At 44.5% G+C, this 12,247-nt stretch overlaps 1 protein-coding gene across 1 annotated transcript in view; it reads left to right on the top strand.

The window, feature by feature from the left end:
- FRMD4A (FERM domain containing 4A) overlaps positions 1-12,247 on the top strand; it is a 197,240-nt gene that overhangs the window by 91,821 nt on the left and 93,172 nt on the right. The window contains exon 3 of the mRNA XM_054399433.1: positions 11,291-11,385. Coding sequence (XP_054255408.1) covers positions 11,291-11,385 — 95 coding nt within the window. The remainder of the gene's footprint in view (positions 1-11,290; positions 11,386-12,247) is intronic.

Below are 12,247 nucleotides of genomic sequence, written 5' to 3'. Positions count from 1 at the left end.
GATGATTCTTTATGGTGAGGGAGTACTGGAACAGGCTGACCAGAGAGGTTGTGGAGTCTCCTCCTCTGGAGAGTTTCAAAACCCACATGGAAGTGTTCCTGTGTGGCCTGCCCTAAGTGATCCTGCTTTGGCAGGGGGGGTTGGAATCAATGATCTCTGGAGGTCCCTTTCAACCCCTAACATTCTGTGATTCAGTGATAAAACAGGAAGATGTAATTCTGTGCATCAGAACAGACATCATTCAGACCTATTGCCATTATTGATTTTATTTACTTTTATTGCCAATAAATTTATGAAAATCTGAACTATCTAACCACAGCTCATAAGATGGTCATGCAGGTTTGCATGTTATTGGCTCTTTCTAAAATGCTAAAAGTAAACATTTACTTAGCTTGTTTAATAATTTTAGCTATGAAGAAGTGACTTGGAGTCAGGATGGAAATAAAGATCCTTATTCAGGAGAGATATTTAAAAAGCAATCAGAACATAAGAATGCAACTAAACTAGTGTGTCTTGGGAAATTATTTTTGCTTTTCCACATCAGCAATACCAGATCAAGAGCATTTCTAAGCACCAATTTCTGTAGGTTGGATAGAGGGAGATGGACATTTCTACAGTTGATTTGAAACTGGATGAACTAGAGCCCTTCAGAGGTTTACAGTCGAAAAGATAAATGGGTTGTGTGAGCTGTCTGATTTCATTATGTGCCCTAGCAAAACTCTTTCTTTAATGTTTGATAGAATTATGATCAAATATTTCAAAATAAAACTGCTGACCTCTGTAGAAATTGTTGTTGACCTTGTCAAGGTAACTTTAATGCTTAAAAAGAATATCAACAATCTCTCAGTGATATAAAGCCTCAACAGATGATGCCAAATCAAAATATATATAGGAGGCAGCTGTTTTTTCACACTGGCCAAGCTCTTATCAAACCCTGTTGTTGGCTGAATGTGAAATGGATTCCTGACATAGAAAGTTGGCTCTGAACCTCATTTGATTTGCCACATGTGATACAGATGGATAATTTAAAACACAGTTGACTTTCTTGTAGTAGTTGACTACCCTTTTTCAAAATCAGACAGATCTCCAGAAACTGAAAGGCAAGCACACATGAAGACCCAAAATATTTTAAGCCAAACATTTACAATACAGATTGTCTGCATAAATTTGACATGTTGGAATAGCTTTCTTAAACTAGGTCATAGAACTTTCATCCCAGCATGCTGCAAAGAATGCCATATCCATGTCTTTCTTCTTTTGCATTAAGTCAAGGGTTTGAACCAAAGCCATGTACACAAACCCTCTTAACTCCACAGCATGTACAATTTGCATCTTGAGCTGCTTCGGTCTGAATTAATTTAGCACCAATCTCCAATTGGAGAGCTCCATCTAATCTGGTCTCAATCCATCACTGCTGTGTTACATGCAAAGGAAGGTGAAAAGTCCTCTGCAGACTCCAGTTCTGTGATAAAAGTGGGAGATATGCTTAGTCTCATCAGTATCTTTGCTTGCTTTAATTGATTACAGATACTGGCAATGAAATTCAAAATTCAGCCAGTGTCTCTCATAGTATCTCTGTTGCAGGGGCAACTTCTACATGTCACAAAATGAGACCTTTTTGAGTCTTCACAAAGATGGGGGAAACCAGAGTTGCCTGGCTACCCAGGCTTCTTGTACACCATTCAGAGATGTTGGGGTGTAGGAACACGTGAAAAGACCGGTTATACAAAGCAGAAAACTTGTAGCCCAGGTAACAAAGTCAGTTGTGTACACCATTGTAATTCAGGAGGTCATCACATTCCTGCTTCACAGTAGGAAGCAGGCTGAAAGCATTATTCCCTCCCCTCACATAAGACAAGTTGGGAAAAAAAGACAATTTGAGTTTCTCTTGTATTTGAGTCAATGTCTAGGGACTAAACCCAAACCTGAGCACAGCTGTGGTACTTGGCCAAGTTTCAGTGTCCTTCATGGGGCAAACCCAGGGGAGGACACAAAGCCTCGTGATCTGCCTGTTGGATTAAGAAATCACTGTGTTGAGCTGGCTGGTTGTGGCTGCAGCTAGGTGACAGGCAGAAAGGATGGGACATGCCATGCACATCTGAGCTCTGTCTTGTCATCTGTGCAAAACATTGCTACAGAACCTGCTACCACATGAGCTAATTCTTCTGGTTTAGAAACATGTGAAGTCTGTGTTTGTTTACCTCGTTGACTACTGATGGCCAGTTTGGGACCATCCTTTCTCTGACTTAGGTCATAGGGGAGGAAAGTAAATGACTCTCTGCTAGAAGAAGAACCAATTCAGAACTTCCTCACTGGCTCATAGACTCTACTGGTATCCAGCTGGCTAAGCTCTCATTCCCTCGAATGAGGTGACAACTAGAAGGGCTCCCTGGCTCAGGGTATAAGTGGGTAACTTTTCTGTATCAGTTTCTCTGAGTTTGTGCCTCATAAATTTGCACTAAATTCCCTGAAAGCTCAAAGAAAATCTTTAGTCAAAGCTGTCACATTTGGGATGTATTTTCATTAAATCTGTATTAATGACAGAATGCACTTCCTGACAATACTATAAAACCTCCCATGGAGTTCAGAGTGGTCTCCTGCAAATACAGTATTTGCTAGAGTAAACACATAGTAAAGCAAGCAGCCATCCAGGCTTGTCTTCAGGAGTGTCTTGAAAAGCGTGAAACAGATTTGATGTTACGTTAGGTTTTGGGAGAAACCCAAAAGAAAGGTAATAGAGGAAGGATCTGTCTCCTCCAACCACTGAAAAATAAACTTAGAAAGTTTACATAAAGAAAAATAAAAGTTGCATGCAGAAATTGACCCAGGGCAATTTTATAACTTGCTTCAGTGATGGTTTCATGGTTGATTAGATGAGCTGGCAGCATCCTTGGCAGTGCTACAGAAGCAATTTTTGCATCCCTCAGCATAAGGAATTCCACACTTTCCATCAAATCCCTCCTAAAAAGATGCCTACTTGCCCTTGCAAACTGGGTTTGTTTCTGTGGTTGGCCAGATCTCACTTGGTTCATGCTCCTGGCTGTGACTCAGTTGGAAAGGATTCAGATGAGGTTGCCCTGTGCAATCTCCTTTACTGCCCAGAAAGATTACCCAGGGGAATGTCAGAATTTTGACTACTTGCCTTTGATTCTCAGGCCTCTGGAAATCCGGTGCAAAGGTGTGCATGTGTATGCACAGGTCAGTGATCTGGCATAGGGGAGGTACACTGGAGACAGTGGGCCTGGCACAGGTGCTCCATGAAGGTGATGTGCATCTAGGCAGCACATTTACACTGCACACTGCAGAGATGCAGACTGTTGGAGGATCCCAGGCAGAGATACCTTACAGTGTGCTGTTCCACTGGCACCTGAACCATCCGGACTAAGTCAGTCTGAATGCTAGGTATAGCATCCTCTCTTTCCCCCAGTCCTGCAGGAGACAGCTATGCATATTCCCACATGGGATATAGAGCTCTTGGCAGTCACCAGATCTCTTTGTACTCCAGGGCTATGGATGAAAAAAAATGCATGTATACAAAGCAGAGGCCAGCCACAAAACTGAGCTCATCCTCCTTCCATCCTCTGGCTCTTTCAGCAGTTTGTGGAGACATTAGCTGCTCCCAGCAGAGACAGAATAGATGGAGCAGGCAGAGAGCTAGAGAAGGAAAGAGGGAAGCACTGATGCTATTGTCATACATGAAAGGAAGGTCTGAGCGCAGAGATGTCCTAACACCCGTGGCAGCTGGCTGGTCTCTTTGGATGCAGTCACATGAAAACTCTCTTGGAGCCATGGGATGATACAGAAGAAAACAAAAAGGAATGGGGTCACTGGGCATCGATGCAGAGCCCCATCTGAATGGGGGAAGCGTGCAGCTGCCTCTGGATCAGGCAAGAAGGGGAGGATGGATATTACAGACCCAAAAGTGTCTTTTTCCTCCCACCAACTGCTTCTCATTTTGGTTCTGACATAAATTTGCCATGCAGATTTGGGTCAGCTCATGCTCTCCACTTTCTCTACAAAAATATTTAAGCAGATTCACATTGCTAACAAGTAGGAAAATTAGAAAAGCTGTGGCTTCTGACTTAAGATACAGAGTGTCAGATATTAGCTGAACCCAGAAATGCAGCTATCTGTGAATATTTCTAAGGCAAATTTTCAGTAGGGCATTTCTATAATCCTTTTACCAAACAGACTTTTTAAAAAACTTGGGATTTTTTTTTCCTTTATCTATCTGACCCTGATTTATTAATCTTAATTCCCACAACTTGTGGGTGCTGATTTTCCAAGAAAAACATCAGTGGCACTCTGTCACCACCCTCCATGCTCTCGATGAAGCTGCTGGAGGCAAGTTGTCTCATTTTACTATGTAAATGAAGAAGAGATTTTTAGAGCCAACCACTAACCCTGGAAAAGAGGTGCCAGCAATGCTCCCACCACTGGTCCCTGACACCATTGGAGTTCAGCTGTTTCATGATTAAAACCGAGACATTCTCTCTCCAGGCATCTTGCATTTCAATGAATGATTTTTCACCCAGCCTGCTTTGATTATATGCACTCCATATATTGACAGAGTAACACAGAGATGAGAATGGTGGATCTATCCCATAAGGGGAATTGCAGTCCCTGAAGCCCCAAGCCTTCAGGCTGAGTGATTTTATACAATGTTATTACGCTGCATTCAGAGGAGAGGATAGCTGAAAGGGCTTTGATTTGATACTTACATAACATCACTATGGAGCCACTTTGGATTCTTCTTTTTTTCAAACTACATAAAATGGGTTAAACAACACGATGACAGAGCTGCTGGCAGAGCCAATTTGCCAAGATAAGAATTGCCAGTGACTGACAGTTCAATGGCCTCTGGATGAAACTTTTGGGTGTTTCGTGCACAGGGAAGCAGGGGTGGGAGAGCGTTGCCCTCTGTAGCTATCATGGGTTAATGTGCCACCTAATACAGCCAGGTGTAAGGGTGCTGCTGGGCTTCAGCAGATAAGGCTGCTGGCCACTGAATGCCCAATGCCAGAGTGGCAGCACAAAGGCTCAATATGGGCATCCTTACTGCCCTTGTCACTGTGGTGTTGGAGTTTTGTGGCTGGTTTTAGCAGATGATCTAATTCAGCTGGGGCACCTGGAGCTTGCTTCATTAGCAAATGATAATAGTTGTTGGAAGGGAAGAATTGTGCATGAGTTACCATTTTGCACTTTAATTTCCTCCTGATTACACTGCCCAAGGCTGGAGACAGGCGAAAGCTGCTGCCAGCTGATGAAGGAGCATTGTACTCTGCCTGGCAGTACCATGTGGGGAATGGCCAAGGCAGGAATGATTCTGTATTCATGCAAACCTCTCCTTTTTCCACCTCACCTCTGCTGCTGATGGACTGGCCACACCACACACACACCCCAGTTTACATTTCAACTCAAGCCACCAAAGAGATGTTTTTCAAACATCCAACCTTTGAACATTTTGCAAAACTGGACTGAGTCAGGAAGGCTCAAAAAGCTACTTTGAACTAAATATGTATTGTATCTGTCCTGCAGAAACCAAACCTGCCTGGGAGCTCACCAGACAGCATCTGCTATGTCTACAGTCATGAATAAAATAGGCTGGGGCTCACTGGCTGGGCTTGAAGCCACATGGCACAGCCCAGCTTGTGTTCCTAGGAGTAAAATCCCTCCTTCCCCCAAACATGGTGACCATCCTTGGGACTGTGTCTGATAGACCTAACAATGACCTTCCAGTACCAGAAGAGGGCCTACAAGAAGGATGGAGGGAGACTGTTTACAAAGGCCTGTAGTGATAGGATGAGGGGCAATGGCTTCAAACTAGAAAACAGTAGATTTAGACTGGATGTTAGGAGGAAGTTCTTTACCATGGGGGTAGCAGAATACTGGAACGGGTTGCCCAGGGAGGTGGTTGAAACCCCATCCCTGGAGATCTTGAATGTGCCCTGGCGGCTTGGAGGATGCCAGTGGGCCAGCCTGCAGAACGTGCTCACAGATTTGATTCCTGGAGCCTGCTCCTGACCATAGCTGGGTTATAGCACAAAATCAGCACAGGCTGACCACCAGTACTGCAAACACTCCTTAGCATTGCAGCACTTAATGTAGCAGCATCTCATCTCTATATTGTCATCATGTATCTTGCTCTAAGCCTCTCCAGCAAGGAGACAGGGGATAGTAGTGGCCTTTTTAATCTAATGAAACAAGTCATTGCTAAGTGTGATCTAGTTACCCGGTTCCCACAGTTCACTGTGTCTCTGTGCTGATGGATTCACGGGGTGTGTGCCTGGCCATATGTTGAAACTATGCATTTCCCAGAAACCTTCTGCCACGGAGAATTAGGGAAAAGCTATGAAATGGGGGAGGGGACCTCGATAGGCTTGTTTGACAGTTAATAAAACAATAAAATATACTTTGTGTGTTCCTGCCTTTCTAGGGGCGTACCAGCAGCTGCTAATACCATGTCATCTGTTTTTTATTCATGGCACTGCTGGACTGTGGCTAGATAATCTGTCTCTATAACTCACTCTTTTCTAGGTATAATGGGAAGCTGTCACTGAGAAACATGCTCTTCTGCCAAAAATGGGCAGCCTGTCTTTCCACTGGGGAAACACATGACTCTGGAGTTCCTCAGGCAGCTCGAATCCCAGCATCATTGTCTTTTAATTATATTGAATATTTAATACTGAAATGCTTGGGGTTTCTGCTGAATTTTTCAGAGTGACTGACAGAATGATCTTCTCTAGCTACAGAGAAATCCTTGCTGGTTGAGATAGGCAGGTGTTTACTTCCGGGGCAATGAGCCAGCTGAGACACCCATGGCTTGTTAAGATAAGCTCACAGTTGCACCCGTGGAGGCACTTGGGCTATTTACTTTGCAGCCTCCAAGGAGCTCCTTCTCAGATGGCATCACTGCCTTCTCAAGGCAGGATTTGGCTCAGGTCAGGTTAGATATTTATAGTGCTTATCCTCAGCTGAGTCAGTCATCATGCCCTCCTGAAGAGAAATAGGTATTTGTAGGAATTTGAGCTAGGTTTAGGATGAGATTAGATGCTCCTAGAAGCTTAACATTGAATCACAGAATGGTTTGCCTGTAAGGGACCTCTAAAGGTCATTTAGTCCAACCTCCTTGCAGTGAGCAGGGACATCTTTAACTAGATCAGAGCTCCATCCAGTCTGATCTTGGATACTTGCAGGGATGGGGCATCTGCCACCTCTCTGAGTAACCTGTTACAGTGTTTTGTCACCCTCATCCTAAGAAATTTCTTCTTTGTATTTAATTGAAATATACCCTCTTTTAGTTGAAAACTATCACTCCTGCTGCAGCTCAGGCTACAGAGTGGGCTCTAAGCAATGGACCAATGCAGGGAATAAGCCCTGACAATGCCAGTCAGCTGTGATCCCATACATCCTCTTTCCCTGTCTTTGGTGCCTTTTCATAACCTTTCTTGTTGCAGGTTCAAGTCACCAAGCTGGTATTCAGGCTCAGTTCTTTCCCTGCCACCTTCCAATACCACTAACAAAGCTCTCCCTTTCCTCTGTGTAATTATTTGAACAAACTTCACTTGCTTTGGAGGGGAGGAAGGGAGTGAGTTCATTGCTTTAAGGCTGCAGGAGCTGAGGTTGCAGAAGAGCCCCAGGGGTGCTCACTCTGCTCCTCGTTGCTGAGGCAGAAGTTCTTTGCAGTAGCAGAGCACTACACAATGTTTCATATAAACCTCATGGGCATGGGCCAGGCACAGTGAACAGTGTCTGGGTCATTCTCCTTACAAGGAAGCAGCCCCTAATGAGTCCATCTTTCCTCTCCTGCCTCTCCAAGAGGGAAGAGAAAAACCTCAGGGTACTTCCAAGCCCATTTGGACTTTACAGTAGAGCTGCCCACTCTGCAGATGATCAGGAATCCCCTGGATGAAGCATTGATGCCATCACACATAGCAGGAGGACTCACTGACCCAGTACTGAGGTATTAACTATTGTGGGAATTGTGTTTGCAAATGCAGAGAGGCCAAGCTGCAAAGTGTTGCTTGTCACAGGCTGGATAGGCATTGGGGAGTACAGGTGGGGTCCAGAGCTGTGAACGCACTCAGTTCACTGCCATCCAGAAAATCCTCAGGGATGGTGTCTTTGGCTGTGAAATTGCTGGTGCATGCCAGAAACTTCAGTCTATGGGAGTAAGGGTCCCTCAGCCCTTCTCTGTGGCAGAGAGAGTGTGCTCACCAGGAAAAGGCTCTTCTCCCCCAGGGCCACAGCTCCAGTGTGCTGGAACCACAACCAGGATCCTGTTGATTTCTCTGGTTCACAGCACGTTGCTTTTTATGTGCATTTTTGCTAAGAGGATCCTGTAGCAGGGGAAGCAGCAGGAGAAAACCTGGCTGAATAACGTTGCTCTGACAACCCACCCCCACCAGCAACGCATGTCCTCATTGCTCCGGCTGAAGGATTTCTATTGCTATACCCCAACCCAAGTTCAGGCCAGCCAGCTCCAGCTCTGACATGCTCTGCCAGGCTGTTGTTTTGGGTTTTTTTGATGCAGGTTATGTGGAGGATGCGAGGGCAGTATGGGTAGGAAAAAGCAACAGATGCAGAGCGGTCTCAGCAGTTGCCTGGACACCTCACAGTGTACCACAGTCCATCTCTGCAGCATTAAGGACACAGCTTGGTTTCTGGTCAGAATGCCACTTGTTGTTCCTAATTTATGCCAGTGGGATTCACAAGCTACCTTGCCTGCCACCCTGCTGTATAGGATACAGAAAGTCCTGGGCCTGCCTTCTATTGATTTCCCTGCTCTCAAAGACTTCATCTTCTTCAATGTGTCTGTGATGGAAGTTTTATAAATGCAAAATGAATATCCCTCTGGAAAATGAAGTCCAGAAATTAATAATGAATTAAAACAACTTGCCACAGGCATTGCTAATGAGCTCTTTGTCTGTGAGGCTCACATGAAAGGGGGTCATTGCTCAGCTGTTCCCATCACCAACGGCAAGAAGATTAACCATTAACACCGCTTTTTTTTCTCTCCTGAGACAGCGGCACAGGACGCAACTCAGCTTGTGACTGGCAGGGTTTTCCTGCCCTTATCCCTGATGTGCAGGGATGTCTTGAGGAGTCATTGCCACCTGGAGAAAAAAACACTTCTCTCCAAAGACACAGATTGCCCGTCTGTGTTGGGAGGAACACCTGGAAAGGACAATAACCTTGTAGAGCTCAAGAGGAGAGTGGAAAGTAATCTTGGAGGGGACTAGCAGGGCTTAACTTCACTGCTGTAAGCCTCTTCGGGGACTCTGGTACAGTAACTAAACTGGCACTGCTCCAGTTCTGGGTCTTTATCTATTGTTCTTTTTCCTTATCTTGCAAGGCAAAGGGTTATCCTGCCTTATCTGCTACCACAGGCTTTGGAGGGGGTTTCATGTCAAGGGCAGTGGAGATCATGCACCTGCAAGCCTTGACGGAGCTGTGCTGGGTGAGGAGCAGAGGCCCCTGGGCAGTAGAAAAGGGGAAGCTGTCACACCATGCCAACTACCTCTCCATGGCTTTTTCAGCAACCAGATCTCACTCAGCAGAAACAGAGAAGCAGTACATTGTGTTTACCAGTCTTGCCTGGGGAGGGTGGGAGAGGGCAGGTGCTTCCAGGTGCTGCTCCCCTGATACCTGGGGAGCTGGATGCAGCAGTGCATGGGGGAAGGGACATGGAGCACCACTTACCCACGATGTGGCTGGACATAAGAAGGGGATTTTGCCTCTTGTACAGTGATGTGACCATGGCACCATACCTAGTCTGCTCAGCTCTTAGCACAAATCAGAGCTAGTGCAGCAATCTGTGAAAGGCAACACAGAGGCAGCATAGGCATAGCAGAGGCTTCCAATGGCTGTGCCTGAGAAGTCTGAGTTGGGAATTAAAATAAAGCTGGTTGTATCCCACCTATTCCTTATCCACCAGGCTGTTGCTTCTACACAACAACTCATCCTGTATTCAGAGAATGTTTTAAGCTAGTGCTGCATTTAGACACAGCTACTGCTTTAGTTCCAAGAATGACCTGGAAACCACCTTTGTGTTGGGTGTAAAAAGGAGCAGTATGGACAATGCTGGTAACTGCAGTGGGACATAGTAGGGAAGTGGGTGAAGGACAGTGAATGCCAGGGAACTTCACCTCAGCTGTGTGAGATACTGTGACAGTGCGGGATTTGGAGACATTTTGAGAGTCTCACTAATCTGTTTGGGAGTTTAGTACAACTGAAGATTTGTTTCAATACAAGCTGTGTTTGTATTTACAGGACAGAACAGTCAGTTAGGACAGCAGAGTTCCCAAGACCCTGCCTCCTCTTTTCTGGACAGCATCATCATTTCATCTCCATTTAATAACAGGTTCACGTCCGGGGTAACTGACTCAGCTGCTTGGCAGACTCACTTTATTTTCACTGGGCTTGCAGCACAGAGATTTGTAGACCAGATCCTTGTGAGCAGTCACCAGGGAACATTGTTGGGATCTCTGACTCCATCTGTGCCACTGCTGCTCTAGCCATTGCAGCTCTGGGATCTGGGGCTTCATCTCCCTGGACTCTTTGTACCCCTATTTCCTACCAGTGACAGGCAAGAGCTCTGTTATGGCCAAGACAAGTAGACAGCAGAGCTGGTAAAAATTCATACAGTCAGGAGGATATATTAGACTTAAAAGTGAAATAAGATTTTGCAGACAGGGTAGTAAGGCACCATCCTCCATACAGAGTGAACAGTTTCTTGGAGCTTGGCTTTTATGCTCTTACAAAGGGCATTTTGAAAACGTGTTACTTTTCTCTCTTTCTTTCCAAGTGCCTAAATTTGAGGATATATCCTTATATCTAAATGACAAGCAATACTGAATGGCAAACTAATTTATTCTGTCATTTACTTCTCTTTTGGTCCTGTCACATCCTATCTTTTGGCACTATGTATTTTCTTAGTGTTATGAGCATATATCTGTGCTGTGTGTGTGAGAGTGGGTGTCTGAAATGTGTTTGCAAAGGTTCTTGATAAAAAACTTTAACAAATATAATTACCAGAGAGGCATGAGATAACTGGTCATAGCAGATCTGAACACTGGCAGGTCACCTGTCTGCACTGAAGAGGTCAGAATTGCCAAGTTTTTAGTACATAGGAGGGAAACTACTGCTCATTTCAAGGAGCTAATAATGCTTGCAACCTAATCTGAACACCAGCAGCAGAATACCTTCAAGAATAGTGTTTCCCTCCATAAGCACAGTAAAGTTCTGGAGCAGTTCTCATTAATCACTTTCTTTCATTCTTCTTTTCCAGCCAAAGCTTTTGGCCAAGGAGTTGCTTGACCTGGTTGCATCTCATTTCAACCTGAAGGAGAAGGAGTACTTTGGAATTGCATTCACTGATGAAACGTAAGTGTGAGAAATCAAAGACCACCACAGGAAATCTTGGTGCCTCTGTCCTAAGCAAAATGACTGACAGAAAGGACCTGTGTATCCCAAGGTCTAAGGAGGCATGGACCCCACCTCAGAGTCTGTCCTGTATTGCTTTTTATTCAGAGGGCTAGAGGCCTCTCACATCAACTAAGAATGGCCAGAGGTGTACAGAGGCAGTATCAATCCCTTCATGATCTCATGCTCAGAGTTGGTGTCATTTGGCATTGGTAAAAGGTTAGCTTAAGATAGCTCAAAATTATCAGATTGGCTATTCAATTAAATTGTTACTCAGTTTATTCGCTCAAGCAGGCTTAAAAGTAACATGAAATTATTCCAAGGAAATAAAAGCAAAACAAAACCAGCCACACAAAAAGACAGCTACTCTGTTATATCTGATGTTTTAGATCACAGATTAGAGATGTTTTAAAAAGGAAAACAATAAAGTGTAGGAAAGGAAGGGATTACCAAACTTAATGTGAACAAAGTCTTTTTAAATATAAAATATCCATTGTGGAAGGAATTTGGCCTTACCAGGAATCACACAACAGCCTTATGGCTGAGATAAACCAAAGTATGGGACTGTGACACTAGAGTCATCTTAGGTGATGTTGGTTGTTCCTCTTGAGCTCCAACTCACAGAATTGTAATATTCCCACAAAATTAAAAGTTTGGTCTCGAACAGGCCTTTTCTACCCCCTGTTTAAAAGACAAATATAAAATTAGCACAGGAGAAACATTAAAGGTCTACCAAATGCTATGATTAGTCCCTAGACTGTGACCTTTGAGTTCCTTTTACTGTTTCCCAAATGCCTGTAGCTAGACTTTCCACAGCATATGG

This window comes from Indicator indicator, chromosome 3, assembly GCF_027791375.1.
Source record: "Indicator indicator isolate 239-I01 chromosome 3, UM_Iind_1.1, whole genome shotgun sequence".
NCBI lineage: Eukaryota > Metazoa > Chordata > Aves > Piciformes > Indicatoridae > Indicator > Indicator indicator.
This window is presented reverse-complemented; position numbering and strand designations above follow the sequence as displayed.